This window comes from Channa argus, chromosome 22 (genome assembly GCF_033026475.1).
Source record: "Channa argus isolate prfri chromosome 22, Channa argus male v1.0, whole genome shotgun sequence".
Classification (NCBI taxonomy): Eukaryota; Metazoa; Chordata; class Actinopteri; order Anabantiformes; family Channidae; genus Channa; species Channa argus.
The window spans coordinates 7,208,991-7,229,104 of NC_090218.1; the positions used below are offsets into that span (position 1 = coordinate 7,208,991).

A 20,114-nucleotide genomic window follows, 5' to 3' on the forward strand; every position below is an offset into this window, starting at 1 on the left:
CCTGATTACAAATTAAATGAATTAATAGGAATGGCTAAATCCTGGGTATTCATACCATAAATTGAACTTCAGTTCAACTTATCAGTTCAAAAGAAAGGTTCCATATCTGTGAGGACATGTGTCTGCCATGAGGACATGACATATAACACATTTGGCCTGTGTTCACTTGACATGAGTCAAAAATGAAAATTCAAAAAGTTTAAGGAGGGATATTTTACCCACAATTCAATTTGACAGGACATTTTACATTTAAAAAAATGCAATGTTCACAATGACATTTTTCTTTGGGAAAATGCTGTTTTTTTCCATTTCCCACTTGGATAATAACTTTCATTTTCACATTACGATGTACAGATTTAGGAGGAGAGGTGTGACCTGCTGCAGCCTGCTGATTGGTCCCATAGCAGTCTAACCACAGCGGGCGTTGAATTGTATCACGGCTCCCTCAGACTTGCTCAGCCTGCTACCTACCTAAATACAGCTCGTTCTCCCCAAAACACCACATCACTGACTACAGACAATGTTCCAATGAACTCCACTAACATTAAAGCATCCGTTTCTTGTAGTTGCAGAACGCTAGTGCCATGAGCTGTGCCGGCGAAGACACAGAAACAATGACCCTCATTGGACCATTTCACTGTAGTCTGATTGGCTGCTGAGATCATATGGATTTAATCGAGTAGTCGGCTCTTTGCCAGCATACTTTTTGTTGAAAGTGTGTAACTAAAATCCGTGTTGCTTAAACAACTCACCACAGAAGTAGACCTCGCTACTGTTTTAAACACGTCAAAGGCTATGAGGGAATAAGCACAAAATGATAATGTTATGTTCAAGCACTTTAAAACTGTTTTAAACTGCTGGTTACTTCACCTTTCAGCACTAAAATATACAGTTCCAATCTAAAAAAAAAAGTTTTTTTTCATAAGCCACATCTAATGCAATCCATTACAGCAGTTCTGCCATAAATAAATTTGGAACTCTCAGAAAGGAACAACAATAAAATTTGATTTGTTACTTAAATAGCAGACCCCCTTTTTAAACTTTTTAAAAACCTTTTTGGAATCAAAATAAGGGAATCAATTTAAATTGCAATCAGAATTGATAAAATTCAAACAATAGCCAACCCTGATTGTTATCAAACTTTTTTTAACACCTTTTTACCAATGATCAATAACCATGAACTGGCGGTAAACGTTTACATTTTTAAAAAATCGACAATATTCAAAGGAAACAAGCACAGAGATACAGGAATAGAAACAATGATCAATTTTAATTAAAAACATTCTATTTTTAATCAAAATACGCAACCGTGTTTCTGATCCATCCGCTCCAACCTTTTGCCACATAAATAATGTGATTGTGTCTTGATCATATATGAACATTCACACGCATAGGCTGACTATTAATATTAACTACATGATAACTCAGATTGTTCTGTGAAGCAGAGTGAAATAAAGTATCTGATCCAGCAGCAGCAGCTCGGTAAAACATCCAGCTATGAAATACCAATACTTTTTCTGTCAGCAGACTCACCTACCTCTAAGAGTAGATTAAGAGTAGAACATAATTAAATGTCATGATTGGTAAACTTTCATTTTTAACTGTCTAGATATAAAATGTATGTAATTAAAACCTATGTATAACCCTGTAGTCTCATAAAGGGATTTCTGCTGAACCAGTTTAGCCAGAGAGCAGAAGTTGAATGGAAAGTGAAACACAAACATCTGAACATCAATGTTACTAAGAAAGTTCTTTAAGCTGTTTGACAAAGTTCTTCTTTGTCGTTTGGTTTCCATAGGAAAAGTTAAAAAGACTTCAAAAAAGGTCAAAATTTCAATGTGTAAAACCAAAAGGAAGAGTCTTTTCTCCATTAAAGAGTCCTTTAGCTCGTGCCCATACAAAGCCCTTCTCAGCAAAAACAACTGGATTAGGGTAGAGTAGAGTAGAGTAGAGTAGAGTAGAGTAGAGAAGAGAGCAAACCAAAACAGAAAAATCAAAAAGCCAACTTTTATTCTTTATTCCTTTATCCACCCCATGTTATTTTCCAGCCCACGGGCAAGCAAACTTTCAGGCTGCCAGGATGGAGAAAATTAATTCTCCCCTGGCGTGGGCTCTTGCGGTTGTGTGGCCACTCCTTCCCCTGCCATGGGCCCTGAGGCCCCAGGTGTATGTCCTGCTGTTGTTACCTGCTCTGGTGGTGGCAGCTGGCTAAGGATGACTTGTACTACATAGTCCCTAGAGATGTTGAGTTGGTCCAAGCGCAGCCTGTCCGTCAGTGGCCGTCCTGAGAAAAACCAGCGTTGGGTTGAGGCAGGCACTCCCTCCTGACTTTGCAGACGCCGCTTCATCATGCCCACTGTGTCCGTGGAGCGAACCATCAGCTGAAGGTCGCGACCTGTGGAGAGTCGCAGCCGTAGCTGGCACTCCCCTCCTGAGCTGGGGTCACTGGCACTACCTGTGGATGGGTCTGCAGCCCCAGAATCTGGATCTGACCCATCAGGCTCATCAAAGCGCTCTTCAATCATGTTGACGGGAGGAGATAGGCAGTAGACTGGCAGCTGGTAACGATTCCCCAGCTCATCGTAACATTCAGTTAGAGCTCCTGGAAGAATGACAAAATAAATAAAAAAGAGTCAACCCTTGAAAAAATTAGGTTTTTCCCAAGAACTTAAAGATTTTCATAGTTATGTCTATCATTTTTAGAATTTATGATAGTGTCATAACCACAGAACATTGTACTCACAGTGACAGTGAAACATTGGGTGTAAAAAAGTTAAAAATAGTAAAATAATATGAATAAATATTAACCTAAAAGTCCTTAGGGAGAACTGGAATGAAAGTTCAGATTTCCACAGTCAAGAGAAGCCTACACAAGTCTGGATTGATTGGAGAAAAGGATGCTGCAAGCCATTGCTTACTTGTAGACATGAGGCAGCACTCTTGGAATATGCTAAGGAGCATGTGAACAAACCAGATGAGTTTTGGAACAAGATTACATGTTGAGACCAAAGTTGAAACGTTTGGTCAAAATTTGCACAGGTATGTGTGCCGCGGAAATAAAAAACAAAAACAAAAAAACTGCCTACGAGACGGAACAGCATTTCCACAGTGAAATATGATTTTGTGGATGGGCATGCATAGTTACAGTATTTGAAGCATACTAGGTAGATTTACCTAGGAAGTTAAGATATTAGGTAATTACCAACTAAAATAACCATTTTGAGGGGCTCTCTCTCAGCTTGTCCCTTCATTTTTCAATTTTAAAAGGATCTGGGTAAGTCCTGTCTTTTGGGTTTAAAGTTTGTGAAATAGGTTAGCACACTGTATTAATTGAAATACATTATTTCCCCCCCATACAGACACACACAAAACCAAACTCAGGTTTCTCTATGGAAAAAGGAAATGAAAAAAAAAATGATTTAATAAGAGACAAAGACTCTGAGGGTAGATCTTAGCGAGTGAAAACGGGAGAAAAGGGAATATCATGTGTCCACGGCAGTCTTGCATTATTACGTCACTGATGACCAATTGAAACACTGAGTGTAGGTGGACAGTGGTGGAAATAAGCTGTGGTCAAGAGGTCACATTATTCGGAAAACAGGGGGGGGACCCCAGAAGTTTTCAAGGGGATTTTGAGACAAGCCCCCCTGCACAACAGTTTGTCACTACCCTCGATGTGTGAAAGCACCAAATAATTGTATTATTATGACGAGTGTTTTGCAAACTTTTGACAAGGTGGTGACGAAAATCTGTTGAAATTAAAACAAAGTATTTCAAAACCAGAATGAGAAGGTCCAGCCCTCCATGCCTCCGTGCTAAAACCTCAGGATACCCCCCCCCTCGTATGTTTTATGAAGCAGAGGTCACTCGACAGAGATCATGAGTTTTTTTAGTGCTTAGTGAGACTTAGACTGAGATGAGTAAGCAGACGCCCCCACACGTTACTCTAAATGACAGCCGCAGTGGTCAAGGTAGGAACATTAAGGAACATACTATGCCTCACCACACGGTTTTACCAGAGTGAATGTGAGAGTGAGAGTGTGAGGTTGTGAGAGCAAATTTGACTCACTCTGTTACTAGAATTGAACCATGAAATAATGTAAATACCAAGTGTAGAGCACCTTATAAAAGCAGCCGTCATCCATTATTTATCATTTTAATCCCCTTAGTAAAATAAACTTTGCAAAACATGCAGCTGACCTTTCAATATATTTTACAGTAACTACATTCAAGTCTATAAATCTACCTGAAAAATGAAAAATGTATCCAGAAAGTAGCTACAATTGTTATAGCTGAAAACACATATTACCATAATGTAAATCAGCAAAGGTTTTTTCATTTGTTGCAGGCTGGATGGATTCTAACATGCAACATGTTGACCAAAATATGACAATATCTCCCTTCTTATTGTTTAAAAAAACTAAGAAATAAATAGACTGATGCATCACTAATGAAAAGAGTGAAAAGTCTATTATGAATATAGTGGGACAAAAAAAATGTTAAATTTCATGAATGGCATCATACAAGTCCACATTATATAATATAAATATATAATATCTAATCCCACAATAACCTAAAATTTTTCGCATGCCAGTGTTGTGGCTCTACTTATGGTAACGTTGCTCACTTGGTTCACCAACCGATCTAAACAGCTTCTGAATAGACTGCCAAGCGATTATTTATACACATTCAAAGTCCCCCAGCGGTGAATCATTTAATTTTCATATTGGCACGGAATTTGGACATTTTGCACATTCATGCCGCTCTCAGCATGAAATGCAGTTACTTTGATAATCCCAAATTTTTTCTCAAGCATCCCTAAGTCAAACAAAACGCAATCAAATGACCAGAGGACTACTTATGTGCCAAACAGCAGCTCATTGCCTGTTGGTAATGTTAATCCATGATTTATGTTGATGAAAGAACAAAACGTATTGTCAGCATGTTTGCTCTCTGCACATTGGTGAAGATATGGGCTGTCTGTGCCAAAAAAATGTATATATGCATTGAGAGCTATCACTCCCTAACCACTGGTGAACAAAGTACTCAAAACCTGTACTTAAGTAAAAGTACAAATACACCAACAAAAATTGAATCCAGTAAAAGTACCCCACTGACATTTCTACTTAACTAAAAGTACGTGATTGAAGGACTCACATAGCTCTGCTTTACATCTACTCTTTCTGCACGCGTGGCACCAAGAAGGAGAGGTAGGCAGCACCAGGTTCAGTTGCTGAGAAAACCTTTGCTGTGTCGGTTGTTATACTGTCTGACACCGCATCCCATGATCCTACTTGAAGCCACATTTTTTCAATGGATTCCGTAGCTTTATGTGTGGACATACACACTGAAAATCACTAAAACAAACATCAAGCAAGCTATATGCTACAGCTTTAACAAGTGTTTATGCAATAATATGATCAAGATTCAGAAAATGTAACTATTACATGCTTACACTCAGTATTTTAGCATAGTCACTGTGAGCATGTTAGGATGCTGAGATTAGCATGCTATGAGTTTAAACTCGCTGAGCCACTGCCATGACCTTGTAGATAAGATTTGACCACTAGATTCACCCTGTCTCCTCCAACTCACTGTACAGACATACCAAGCAACCCCAAGGAAGAATATATTAATAGCCCTATTTCAGTGCACTGGCCAATAACATTTAAATATAACAGTGATAAAATACAATTCACTTTGGCACAGCTTGCAACTGATTAAAAGTTAGTGTGTGATGCTTAAAAGTTTCTGTATTGGCTGAAGTGGTGAAACAAGTCCAGTGAAGAGAAATCAATAAAAATGGTATTGGTAAAAAGTAAAAAGAACGGAAACACCAATTCAAAAACTGAAAGACAAAAAGTGAGCGGTGAAAAATAGTGACATCAATTCTTGGGAATCTACAGCTGCAGCCCAGCAGGATCGGCTCTGACCTGGCCAAAATGAGAGGAATGTAGCAGGACAAGCGGTTGTGTTTACATGCAACTTTGCTGCTCAAACTCTGACTCAGGTGGTTGTTTTGCATGTTTGAGACATTCAATTAGTGTCGTGACGGCTAACAGTATAATTCTGTTCAGCCTTGTTTTACTGGAGAGGAGTTTCCACACTTTTTCTTCAACCTGTTTTCACATAATATGACATTAGATATTCCTTCAGCTTTTGACATTTACTTACAGGGGAAATGCCACCATCTACTGAAGAGGAAACATGGAAGTATGAAGAATACCTTACTATGACGCTGAAGAGAAACAAACTAGAACAAATGGAAAGGGCACATTGACAGACGCAGAGCCCTTTCAAACTGCTCATAATTACGACATGATGATGCCGGGCTTCCTGAATCAGAGCCATGTCGAATTTATCGATTTGCTCCTTATGACTGCTCTCGAGTGTGTTTTTGAAGTTGCACTATCTTTAGTATACTTATGTGAGTGATTACTTCATTAAATCCTACTTTCAGATTACCAAGGGCACATCCCATTTCATTTATTATTTATTGATTCCTACTCCAGTGTATATCTCCTAATGGCTAAAGTTGTCGTCGCTGAAATGCACTTAGAGGTTCTTTAACTGCTTTTAACTGAAGGCAAAAGACCCAAAATGCTTGTTGTCCATATTCACTAAAACGATGACTATTGTTTAAAGCAAAGAGGACAGCAAATAAGCCATTTACCCAAAGAGAAATGAATATGACTATTTGGTATAGTTTATTTCCCGTTTGTGAAACTTTGCAGAGGATGAACAAAACACTTCCACTTCATGTTTACTACACCCTACCTCTTCTATAACATGCTAATGTATCTTATTACAATGTAAGAGTTTATATTCACTGCCCATCCCCCTCATGATGAGGGTAGCTATCTGGTAGCAGGAATGTATGTCATGACCTGGAAAAATCATCTCACAATTTTCTCAGGATTTTCTTCCTGCGGTCTTGTAGGGCCATAAATGCATTGGCTTGATGGTAGATGTAATAAATGACCGACAGCTCTTTCTCAAACAGACAGCTATTTAAACCTTGCCTAAATCAGCTTGAGCTTGCTGCTTCATTGTTGGGTTTGCATTCACTTTTCAAGCCAGAGCAACACAGAGGTGGTTCTGAATCCATCCACCAAACCACTCTGAATAAATTTCATGCGAGAAGTAGGTTGATTTGTGGCATGAAATTGGCTGTGCAGTTTCAGCATCAGGCTACATTTTCATATCTCTAACATCTAGATCCAACAGCTATGAATGATATTTGGAAGTGTGTCAAATTGTATACTATGCAACATACTTACAGTACACAGCCTGCTTTTTGCAGTTAGCAAAAGAAAGAATACAAATAACCATCTCACACTAACAATACCATAGAATATCACTGTGCTCTTATACAATGTATTCTGTTTTTCACAGAATTTCATCCGCATGTTTTGCAGTCTAAGGGGTTTTTGGAGCTGTTTGCCACCATAGAAAAAACAGGTCTTTCATTTATGTTGTGGAGTGATATAAAAGTTTAAAAGATTAAAAGATATAAAAGATTTAGTATAAAGACTCCTAAGTCATACAGTGCGAGCACACTACACACTCATGTCTTAAGTTTCTGCCCTTCAGATCATTGACTTCAATGTCACTTCAAGTCCACTCAGCTGCTATTACATGGAGAGTAAAACAAACATTGCAAGACATCTGTTGTGTCTACTACTGTGGAAATGTGTGTTACCATGCGGTAGTGTGATGCTAGCTCCGTCGAGGATGGCCTGAGCCAGCAGGTGGTCGTTGCTCTCAAAGGCACTGGCCGCAGCACGCAATGCATCCCAGATCTCCTTCCGGCCCTCAAATGCTGGCGCCGTGTCCCAGAACTCATCTCTCTTGCTGCGCAGCTGGCCTTCAGTCATCGGGTAGTCGCTTTTCCATTTAGGCCGTTCTCTCTTCAGGGGCTGGTTACGCCCTAGAGCCACTGGGAAGGAAGGATGAGAGAGAGGAAAGCAGTGATGGAGAGATAGTAATGTACACAGGTGGGAGGGTAGATGAAGAAGGAAAAGACAGAAAAACACAGAGATTAAGAATGAGGGAAAGATGTAAAGAAAGAAAATACAGATTTGGGAATAGAATAAGAAGAGATGGAGATTAAAGAAGAAGGAAAGAAAAAGCGTAAGGATTTATCAGAAACAAAGCATGCATAAACATACATCAAGCAAGCAGCATTATGTTACTAATATTTATTTATAATGTTAAGGTTAGAGCATCAAACAGTGCTCCATCTGCAGCAGAATGGCTGATGAACAACACTATCTGGATCACCACCGAAGGGGACGGCAGGTACAGGGCAGTGTGTATGTGTGTGTGTCTGTGTGTGCAACAAAAAGACGGAGAAGAGCAGAGAAGGATGACGGATCAAGGTGTTGAGTTACACCTGCTGCTGGTACACATGTACTCTGATGATCACATGATACAGTCGGATAACACCAGCCTCCGAGTTGTCTGTTTGTAGTAAATAAGAACTCGGAGGGCCGACTTTTTTCTAATTTGGTTGTGCATAACACCACAACTCACCTGTACACAAGAGTTAGACAATGTCAAACCCTGCACGTTAGCCATAACGATATGCCAACAGTATCTGCCTGAATTCCCGTGCTGTTCAGCGTGTATCTTTCATACTCCTTGCTTTGCAGCTCAGGTTTCTGCCCATAATTTACTACTTACACTTGCCTTTAGTAATTCCCGAACATGATTAGGAGTAAATGTATGCCAGTATGGTTAACGGCTCTAAACAGAAATATGACTATGCTTTACATAAACGCAGTAGGTTATGGCACCTTCGTGTTCGAAAACAGATGATTTCTCATGTGTTCACATTTGGCTTGTCTCTGTGATCATTCCGCATGGTGTCAAGTGTTTTAACACTACATAGTCTCTTGTTACACACAGATAAAGAGATCTCTAAAACCTGTTTATGTGATACCTAGACTGAGAGATAACGGTCGAAATAGCAGGAAAAACAGATTTAGAGGGGAAAAGGATGGCATTAAAGTAATCAGACTACATCTGAGTGGTTAGTTCCCAATCCCCAACCCAGCTCTTTCTCTCAATCTGTGATTAAAATGCATCACTGGACCAGAAGAGCCAGGGAACTAGCACTGCAAAAATGCCTGCAGCGCCTCAGATTGAATTAGGTCAATACAAAAGGGGCCTTGAGGTTAAGGTGCACACTATCAGGGCTATCACATTCAAATTAACTAATGCAATCATTATTCAAATCAAATGTATTTATATAGAGCTAAAAACAACATTGTGTTGACCTTCACATACCCAATTTTAATAAAAATAAAAGTAAAATAATATTAATCACAAGGAATAAAAACAAAAGAAAATGCCGAAGACTCCACTATGCATTAAAAGCTGAACAGAATAAATAATATGCAAGCAATGCAGGCTGCTCTGACATCCATGTACCCATGGATGCACCCATGGAGTACCCATGGAGGACGACTGATTAACCCAGGAGTACAATGCATGAGAGTAGTCAAGCCTGAAACTGATAAAAGAATGAACTCCTATTTCAAAATGATTAAAAGAAAAGAATGACTTTAGTAAACAACCTCAGCTGGTTGCCGGTGAACACGAAAACATCCTTAAACAGTCTTGTTGGCATGAAATTCAAAGACCAATGAGACGTTTTCATGTGCTGAACCAACGACCGGCTGAGCCTGCAGGCAAACAGCTGGATCAGAAGAACTGGCAGTAGAGCACAGTCTAATGCTGGTAATCCTGTATTGTACAGCCCCATTAACACATGCAACACTTTATCACCTTCGCACGTCATCACCTGAGAGGAACTGATAAAAAAAACTGAAAAACTCTGAATGATATTTTAATCCCCGACAGTGCGCGCATTGCATGGCATACTGGGCATTGCATGCAGGTCCTCCGTTGGGTTTCTGCTCTACTCTGCTCACAGTTGAAGGAGAGGTGCGAGGTGCTTAGTGATTTCAGGCCCCCTTCACCAAACACAACCGCTAAAGCACACTTCCTTTTTCTTCTCTTGACTTTTGACACCTCCTCTTTCTAACACTTTCCAGCAACGAACATGCTCCAACATCTCGCTTCTGCAAAACAGTCATTAAAAAAAAAATACAATAAATAAAAAGCCCATGAACCAGTCATAAGTCCTGAGTTAACAACAACTTAGAGGGAGTCTGGGAGGGAGGATACAGATAATTGAAACGAGGCTGTCTCCCTGCTGTGCGTTGCCCTGCATGCCATCGCCGTCTGTGACCCATATTTGTTAATGCAGAAACGCTAGCGAGCTAACAAGGCTACGTTTTAGCCGGCTAGCTCAGTCAACAGCAAAGAACAAAGGGAGGCAGCCTCGCTCCGTCAGGGTTCCTCGGTTTGTCAGGTAGCGAGCAGACGAGGCGACATTTATCGCGCTCAGGCCCGCTGTGCAGCGGAAGATACCCGAGAGGGCTGCCGCGTCGCTCTGGCTCTATCTGGCTCGGGCGTAGGGGAAGGGAAGAGGACCTCCAGCCAGGACAACATGCAGGAAGCCTAGAGGAACACCCCCACCCCCCAATAAAGCCCAGCTTGCAGCCACTAAAACACGTTGATAGACCTTGTGAGTTACCTCCAGTGGCGTCCGAGTTCTCGTTTAAGCTGCCCGAGGAGTCGTGGTGGCTCCCCACACAGCCACCCATGGATGTTTCGGCGTAACAGCCCGGGCTACGTAGCTCACCCCCCGGCCCACAGCTACAGCTACATCCACCAGCCCCTCTCTCTCGGTTTTCTCTCTTCCCCCCCTTCCCTTCTTTCCCTTCCTTCCCTTCCTCCCTCCCCTCCTTTCCTGTCTCCTCGCTCGCTCCCGTGCTCCCTTTCCTCCGTCCTCGCTTCCTCGTCTCTTCCTCTCAGGATCGTCGGGGATCAGCGGGCATCATCATCTGAGTGTTTGGGGGAGGCGGAGGACAGATCGTTACAAGGTGACGGAAAGAAGAAAGCTGGAGAGAAAGGAGGAAGAGAGAATAAAGGAGAAGTGCACGAAAAAAAAAGATGACATCTTCAGTGGGACAGGAAAAGGTTGCTTTAGACTTTAAACCCAGTTTTACACGTTTGTTGGTTCAGAAATCTCGCAAATAAAGATCAGATATTACAACTCCATTAATCAGACTCTCAATTTTGTTTTCACATACTTCACATTTAGAGCATATTAAAATAAAGTTATTGTGGGCAGGCATTGTAAGGTGTGAGTGGTTAGGTATTTAGTTTGCTGGTTTAAAAGAGGCACAAAATTTTGATTTACCACAAATGAAGGCTAATACCACAGCACAGAAAGTTAGTGTAATCATGTTCTGCTCTATCCTGGGCTTCACATTATATAGTAAAGTATAGCTTTCCTGATGCAGCAAGGAAAGCAGCATCTGCCAAATACCCACAGCGAGTAAGTCAAGTCCTGAAATCAGCTGAATGGGAAGAACGAGGTCCTGGCTACCAACACCTACACCCTGTCGATCATCGCATACCCCACTGGCATAATGAGGTTGCTAAAAGAGGAGAGCGAAGCCACTGACATCAAGACAAGGAAGGACCTTACAATACACCTAAAATTCATCAGCCTGAGACTTTACTCTAAGGGGAAGGAAGCAGGCTGAGGACTAGTGAGCATCAGAGTCACTATCCAGGATGAAACAACAAAGATCCATGAATTCATCAGGAAGATGGCCCCAAGTGATGACGTGCTTAGTGAAGACTTCAGGCAGCAGAAACCAGAGGAACGGTGCAATTCCTTGCCTTCTTTATGCTTTGAGACCATCAGCTGTGCTGCGCCCACATTGTGTTGATATACAGTAGTAATGTAGTAATGCAAACAGAAATGATCGGTGCATCATTAGTCTAAGACATGAATGTCAGTCACATTTCAAGTAATTTGAACAGGTTGTCATAAGAACCACCCCTAGAAAGAGGAATTTATTAGAATGACTAATCTCATAGATCATCAGTAAACTGCCACATCAGTACTTCGCTGACTTCAAGTAGTATCCCAACATCAACTGTCTGCATGAGACTGTGTAATTTTGGCCTTCATGGCTCCACTTGTGCAAAGGAACCAAGAGACAGCAAAGAGTTGGTTGAGCCAAGAAACGCAAGGAATAAACATTGATCAGTGGACATCTGTTTTGTGGTTTGATGAGTCCAAACTTGAGGATTTTAGTTCCAGCCGCTGTCTCTGTGAGATGCAGGTGAAGGGATGGCATCTTTATCTGTGCCTTCCACAGTGTGACGCATCGAGGAAGAGGTGTGAATGTGTGCTGGTGCTTCGCTGTTGACACCGTTGGTTGGCAGTTAATTCAGAATTCAAGACACACTTAGCCAAGATGGCTACCACAACAATCTGCAGCGACACCTTGTTGTATATACGGCTAAATGAATTGAATGAGAAAATATGACCAGAATTTTGTCTGGTGATGTTCTGTTACACAGTTGTGGTTATTATATCTTTTCCTCTGCCCTTTGCTGCAGTATTACACCAGATGAAGACACGCCTGTCTGGCCACTATCTTTAGGACTGACCTGAAGAGACTTGGGTGAAATTTGACACACTGGCACACTCACTCACGTGTCCATGTACACACACAATAGCAACAGGATAGGAAGAGTAATTTTACAACAAAGCTGTCTGGAATTACAGTTATTTCCTATTGCTAGGAATCAAAAGAACACATTCTTATGCAGGAGAGAGATTACTTAGAAACTCTTTGGTGATTGTCTGCATGATGAAATGTGATGTAACAAACAACAGGGAGGACATTTGACATGCTGCTGCATATGTTTTGTCCAAGGTCACAGCGGGTGTCTTCTACATATAGACTGAACCAGTCTTCTACACGTAGGAGTCTTGTGCATGTGGACGACTCATGACAGAAATGATTGAACACCTCCTTATACAGGACTTCAGAAGCCACTCGTGTGTTCTACCCGAGCCGAGTGATTTTTAGTTGGGAGTGTTGCACTTGCTGCTCACCTTGGTTGAGATTACTGAAGCTTTTATGATTTTGTAGGACTTCAGCTTGAGCTGTTAGTGACTAAAAAGTTTAGACGAAACTTGAGTAAATACCCCACAACGTGTGATTGTGTGGTACAAATTCTCCGTAGCATTATTGGAAGCCCAAGCTTGCTGTGAAACATTACCCACTGGCACGAATAAGCTGTTGGCTAAACCCACCTGGCATGTGTGATAAGGTAATTTCTGAGAACTGTGTAGCAGTAGTGACCTCTAGTGAGAATTAAATTACAACTATTACAACAGGACTATTTTATAAACAGAACATCAGTTGATAGCAGTCAAATGGCATTTAAATGGATAAAAGACCTTGTGTGGCAAGACGTCACATTTGTGTAAACTTTACTGTTTTGCTATGCAACAGATATTATGTTGCTTCAATCGGATATGGGGATTCTTCTGATGTATGCATACAACATGCTACAGTTTTACTATGCAGAAGTGAAATGTGTGCACTTTCAGGATGCAGTGACACTTTCTTACATTCTTCAGAACATATTTATTCCCGTGGTTTTCCTTCCATGTTGTGAACACATCCTTCGAGTTCACCGTGTTTGTGTCCATTTGGATCAGTCAGACTGACTGTTACAAAAGACTGAACATATGGTCTTGTGCTTGTACATTGCTCAGTCAGTAGATGGGGCTGGAGGGGTTCAACTGCAGACTGAGATACCCCACTAAGAAAGAAATACTGTGTATGTGTGTGTGAGAAGCTGACAAAAGACATTGACATAGCTATTAACGTATTGTGTAATGATGGCCTAAATGTCAGGCGTGTCCACGTTGTACAGAGTTTGTGTAATTAAATACGGTTTTTCATTTTTTTGACGGTGAATGCATGCTGTCGTGCTATGGTGCACAAACATACAGTACACCAAAGTCAGCACACTTTTACCGCTAATCATATCTAATGTGACCATCTACTGTATCATTTCTGTTGATATATTTTGCACCAGTCACATGCACTTTAGCACAAAAAAAGGCATGTGGCACATCTAATGAAAACCATGGCATGTTTTCTGGAAACATGAAAGCAGAAAATTGCAAAAAGCAACATTGTTGGTTCACTTCAGCCACCGAGGCAGTAATGGCTTAGCTGTCTGTCTTCTCTGCAGGCAAACATCCATACACAAGGCATCATTTTCAGGGCTGGACCTAGAGAATACACAAAACAAAAACAAGACTTTTTCAAACATTCACCAGCAGTCTTTGCTTTTTGTCAGACTTTTTTAGGTTCTTTATCTAATTCTCTCTAATCTTTATTTCTATTTCTACTTTCACTTTCCGCACCCTTTCTTCTCCTATTCATTGTCTTCTTCAGCAGGCTGCCTTCCTTCCATCTCCTTCCTCTATCCAAAAGACCAGCTGACAACAGGCTAATAGGTTTGTCATTGATTTATTCTTAACTGCTTGGTTCTTGCACTGGCCTAAAATCTACAGCCTTACATCTGCCCTATTATCTATCTGATGCTCCACTTCCAATCGGCCAATTGTCTGGCCATTTGAAGATGTTCAACTGCCCCATCTGTGCTGAAGATAGGGCCGTGAGAGGATCCATTGATTTACTGTTATCTGTCAAGCACTCGCCCCGAGCCCAGACCTAACCACAGAATGTATTTGACGACTAGAGAGACTAGGCTGCTTGGAGCTTTTAAACACAGTCACATCCAGCTGTGTGAGGACGAGGCTGACAGACGGCACACAGTTGATTGTCCTTATTGATTTACTTTACCTATTATTTACCTATTACCCCACCCCACCTCGCGATTCACTCGACTGTGTCACACCTCCCTGATAACAAAGGCAGGGGTAGACACAGAGGACTTGGTGAAGGCAAAGTGAATACAAGACAGCCAGATTCACATCAAGTTGACCCTGAGGACATAAATACCTTTCAGAAAAAATGAGATGCTCTCATTATAGTTTTGTTTTTACCTTTTCCTGTCTGCTCTTCCTGTCTATGTTGACATCTTTTCATGTATTGCAGCTGTGTTACACTCTAAACAAAAGTAGTTATTTTCTGCTGGACTGAGACAGTCAGTTCAGTATCTAAAGATGTTCAGATGTCTAAAAACACAGCTGACTTAACTGTAACGTAAATGAGAGCCAGGTCACAAAATCAACCAAAAGTTTTAATGTAATAATCATAGTAGTTTTTGCAAAGCTGAATATTTCTACTGATGCTAAAAACATAAAATAGTGCATTTGATCTCTTTTATGAGCTTAAATGCTTGCTTAGTGTAGACAGAGAAAAAAAGTAAATCCTTAGATTAGAATTGATTTTAAACGCATAAACGCATCTTGACGCATACTTCAATACCATCACATCTTTATGTGTTGCATAGTGCGACGAGGGAGATGCAATTTGCCGTTTCTGCATCTATCAATGAAGAAGAAAGCTTAATGTTTTAATGTAGGTCCAAAATAGCCAGTAAAATATGTCTGATGGACATTTACTGTAGATTGTATATACGGCCGCTTGTCATATGTCAGACTGTAGAGGATTCAGCATGACGTGTGTTTACCAACATATTATGACAATATGACAAACATAGTTTGGGAAAATCTTCAATCCTTATTTCACATAAAAAAAAAAAAATGTGGGAATGAGTTCAGTGGATTTTGTGCATATAGGGTCTATAGCGTCCGGACATAGATTAGTTCAGTGTCTGTTTTCTTTTGTGCCAAAGGCTGATAGTAAGGTAACTTTATTGCCATTACAACAAATATTGTTAGGAATTTGCCTTATTGCTAGTGGGTCAAACTCAACAGTATTTCACACAGCACATTAAGTACAAGAAAAATACATAGACATATCAAAAACATAATGTATGAACAATGTAAACAATAGAATCAGTTTAGAAACAAAAACTGTCCCTCGAAGTGCCAGAGGTTTGCCGTTCAACAGTCAGATGGCCTCGGGGCATGTCGTTCTTTGAGACTGCACTGATTAAAAGCAGAGTAGTCTGAACCTCCTCCCAAAAGGCATTTCCTCAAAGACGGACGCTGCTGGGTGGGAATCATCCCTGACAATGTTCAGTGGTTTTTGGTGCAGCCAAACCTTTTGATGAGAGTGATAGAAATGAATCACCACCTTTCCAATGTTCTGCAGTGCAATATATTACAGGATTGCATAAATTATATTACAAAGCAAATTTAAAAATTCAAGTGATTGCCTTTCTCAAAATTCATAATCATCCTTTGAGTTCATCCAATGTTAAGACGAAGATTATAATCTGGTCTTCAGCGCACAAGATGAGACATCTCCTTACTAAATCTACATCCTGATTAATCTGATTTTGTTATGAGACTGCTCATGGTAGTGTCATCAGAAAACTTACAAACCTTTACCGAGCAATCACCAGCGGTACAATCCTTTACGTACAAGTAATAAAGCAGGGGAGTAAGACAGCAGCCCATGTTGTTCATTTCAATCACTTGTTCCCTGTCCTTCAAAAAATAAACACAAAAGTAATGGATTTATTGGCGCTGTCACTCGTTTTTCGAACAGTTTCTCTTGAATTATACAAGCAGAAATACAATCGTCCAACAATATATAAACATACGAGGAAGGAGACACACACATTCATTGTCCTTTTGTCCAATTTTTAGAAAAACCTTTAGCAAAGGCGAGGGCCACTGGTCAGTAATCATTCAAACATGTGGGACAGTTGAATACTTAAAGCAAGCTCTGCAGGAGTAATTCAATAAAGATGTAATTGTAGACGTGTGAGGGCTATGCTAGGCAGTATTTGAGGCTGAGGAAAAGAAGTGGTTGGTCTGTCACCGGGCATCACTGAAAAATCATTTCCAATAAACCTAGGGCTTTACAGATGACTGTATTATTAGAAAACATGGAACTAACTTAAAGGGAAGTTAAGGAAGAAATGACCTTGACCACGGCCACTCTGACAGAATTACAGATTAGATGGCTGCAATGTGAAATGTGAGGACAATAATCTGTGCAGCACTTCCGAGTCTCAGATTTATAAGAAAGAGAGACCAGATATGAAGATCAGCAGTCTTACAAGAAGAAATGGACATTTTCAGAAAGTGGGGAGGCTGTTGAAAAAACAATACAAGATTCTACAGAATGTGTGCCTCAACATCCTCTTTTTCTTTTCCTTTCGGCTTTTCCCTTTCAGAGGTCGCCACAGCGAATCATGTGCCTCCATCTACCCCTAGGTGTTGCTCAACATCTAATAGTCATCATCCTGGTGACACATGAGAACGTCTTATCACTTTTTTCCTTTTTAGTATAAGGTTTTTGATTGTTTTCAGGAGAGACAGCGAGAGAGAGAGAGAGGGTGAGGGTGGGGTCGTAAGAGCCAGAGCTGACCTCTTTCTAATTTTGGGCATTATTTCGACAGTACTGGTGGCTTCATATATCTTATCATTGCATAGACTGTCTCACTCTCACTTGTTGTGTGTGTGTGTGTGTGTGTGTGTATGTGTCACATAGAAGAAAGCAAAGCCCACACATACCTGACTTGTTTTGGTAAAGCTCAGTAATACGGAGATCTGTCTGTCTACATGATGTAAACCTTTACGCTTAATACTTTTCACAACTGTATCATTGGGAAAGTATTTCAAGGAATGCACCTAAAAGTGAACTGCAAAAGAATTAATGTGTATATTTCATCCATATTTTTTTCTGTGACCAAAAAAGGACCTGAAAATCTTAAATCCTTATCCAAAACTAAAGCCTCTGCCAGCTGACATTGGTGATACAATGTTAGGAGAACAAAATGTATTTGTTGACTTAACTTTAAAATTTAGCACAAATTCTCATGCGCTAAACCAACTTTTACTGCAGTTAGCCACATGACCAGCCATGCTTCACGCCCTACCAGCAACAAGGCAAAGAGGGGAGTTGTGTAGCATCCTGTAATAGCCTGATTATTACATGGAGAGGCAGAAAATGGGATTAACAGAAGTGTAGAATTTAATGAGTATGTAAATATAGTATGTAATATGACATTTGTATACAGTGTAGTATTTGACATTATAAATGTAGGTATATTTTCTAAAAAATTCGAAAAGTCATCATTCTGTATTCTCCATACTACTAACTTGTTTTTACTCTGTCCCCACAAGTGTTCTTTGTAATAAGCAATGGCAGTTTGCTCGTGCAAAAAGCTTTGGCAGAGCTTAAAGGACAATTAACACCGGTGGAATCTCTTGCTTGAATGAAGATAAACGGACATTTAACCAACTGGTGCAAAACCTCTGACGATGGATGCATTATCTTTGCAACTATACTTTTTTGAAATATGGTTTACATGAAGTGTATTCAGTTGAATGCATGTCGTCCCTACTCTTGTTTCGGATTTTTTTCTTTTCCTGTGTGTGTTTACATTGCTATCATGCACGTCACAGCTGGACAGCCTCCAGGCAACACAGAAATGTGATCACAAAGTGAGCCTGAGACACCTTCATGGCTTGTTTGGATTATTCAGTAGCGGTGTGAGTCAAATTGGATTTGGGTACCAGAGTTAGCCCCTAATGATTAGACAATGAAACGGCAGGAGCAAAGACAACCTGAGACCAGCCTACATGAACCAAAGTGGCTCAATTTCTCTTGTCTGTGTCGGCGTGGCTCTAAACAACTGTGTCTCAATGATGATTTAATCCTAATTTAATTACATTTAATTATGTTTGATGAAAGTTAATGTGATGCTGTTAAACTACAGTGATTGGATTTCTTACAGTACTGACAGCCAACATATGAATTTTAAACTGGTGGCACTTTTGTCACGTTGACACACAGTAAAGCACTTCCGCTCTTTCTGAAGAGGGGAAATATAACTTCAGTCGTTTCGATCTGGTACTTCTCTGCCTTCCTTCAGTAATTGTGTTAATAATATATGACACTGAGCACAAACATTCAACAAATTCACAGTAACACATGTAGAACTCACAGTGTGAATAAGTATTTGGAGAACAAAGTATAATCACATTTAAACTCTGTGTGAGGTTCACGCCAGGGTTGCAGGTCACATCTCTGTTGGATGGTGGACGACATTCATGGCCAGCAGTACTCACCAAATGGGACAATCAAGAATATTTAACTTCCCCTGGTTCTCTGGAACACACACACAGACACACGCACACACACATACTTACATAGGGATCGAGGTTTGTTACATGCTACAAATACACACACTAAATGGACATGGACTCACAGCGACACTCATTTAGCCTGTTGCCAGTCAGCTAGTGTGACACCATATGCCACAGCGTTGGCAGAGCTGCAAGTGCGTAGTTGATGAGTTACAACCTTGTTAGAAGCAATGGGCACATTCAGTAAATACTCAGGTCTTGTTTCTTCATGAGTTCACACACACACACATAAATACAGTCAAATTTCAGTTTTTCTCTTTTGTGTGCTTTTGTTGAACACCAAACAGTGAGTGGCAGCTATTGTGTGAGCTGGGATGTGACCAAAATCGATCCTCCTTTTCTGGACACCTTTTGATAGAAAGTGTAAATTCTAACAAATGGGTTGCGGTGATACTCCCTTGCTCCCTTAAATAAGAAAATACAAATGACAGATTTTCACCGGTAGACATAAGTTAATATTAAAATTTCCCTTTTGAATTTATGGGGTGTGTACACTTCTGAACAAAACACAGCACAACACAGACTGAAAAGAGGCAAACAAAAAATTCAGTTTGAAACTGGATGTACCTGTCTCATAAATTTAAACAGAGGGTAAAGGAAGATGAACGCACTGAGTTGACGCCAGTTTGTCTTTCAAACCGCAGATAACCATAAGGGACCATAAATGAACTTTCTACTTTCTACTTTATAACCATGTTATAGGTGGCTATGGAATAGTGAAAAAAAAACGAAAACTGAACAACCCCAAATCAAATAGAGCCTTTATATACTTAACACTTTAACATGTTCCACAACAAATAAATTACAGTAACTTGCTGGTTCAGTGTGTGCGCTGCCTTAGATCGATGTGTGAGCATGTTAGTGAGGCTTTATATATAGAACAAAGCTGAAAAGAACCGATGAGAATAGTGTTGAGTTGCGTCACGGTTCCACGGTGTTATGGCTTGATAACACAAAT

General features: G+C 40.4%; 1 protein-coding gene across 4 annotated transcripts; it reads right to left on the minus strand.

Moving 5' to 3' along the window:
• Window positions 1-1,251: 1,251 nt before the first annotated feature.
• ubtd2 (ubiquitin domain containing 2) lies at window positions 1,252-11,057 on the minus strand. Of its 4 annotated transcripts, XM_067492297.1 has the most exons (4): window positions 10,607-10,747; window positions 9,889-10,088; window positions 7,703-7,939; window positions 1,252-2,602 (listed from the first exon to the last, which is right to left on the minus strand). In XM_067492297.1, the coding sequence occupies exons 2-4, from the start codon at window positions 9,893-9,895 to the stop codon at window positions 2,091-2,093; spliced, it is 756 nt and encodes a 251-aa protein (XP_067348398.1). In that variant the 5' UTR covers window positions 9,896-10,088; window positions 10,607-10,747; the 3' UTR covers window positions 1,252-2,090. The 4 variants fall into 4 exon arrangements, with proteins under 4 accessions (XP_067348398.1, XP_067348397.1, XP_067348396.1 ...); XM_067492296.1 differs by lacking the exon at window positions 9,889-10,088 and having other exon boundaries at window positions 7,703-7,930; window positions 10,607-11,057; XM_067492295.1 differs by lacking the exon at window positions 9,889-10,088 and having other exon boundaries at window positions 10,607-10,952.
• Window positions 11,058-20,114: the final 9,057 nt, after the last annotated feature.

Bases quoted from the DNA above. Each gene is read 5' to 3' on its own strand.
- ubtd2 (XM_067492295.1), bottom strand. From the start codon at position 10,676: ATGGGTGGCTGTGTGGGGAGCCACCACGACTCCTCGGGCAGCTTAAAC. The intron at 7,940-10,606 runs GTAACTCACAAG...CTTCCTTCCCAG, and splicing joins GAACTCGGACGCCACTGGAG to TGGCTCTAGGGCGTAACCAG. The intron at 2,603-7,702 runs GTAACACACATT...TCATTCTTCCAG, and splicing joins TAGCATCACACTACCGCATG to GAGCTCTAACTGAATGTTAC.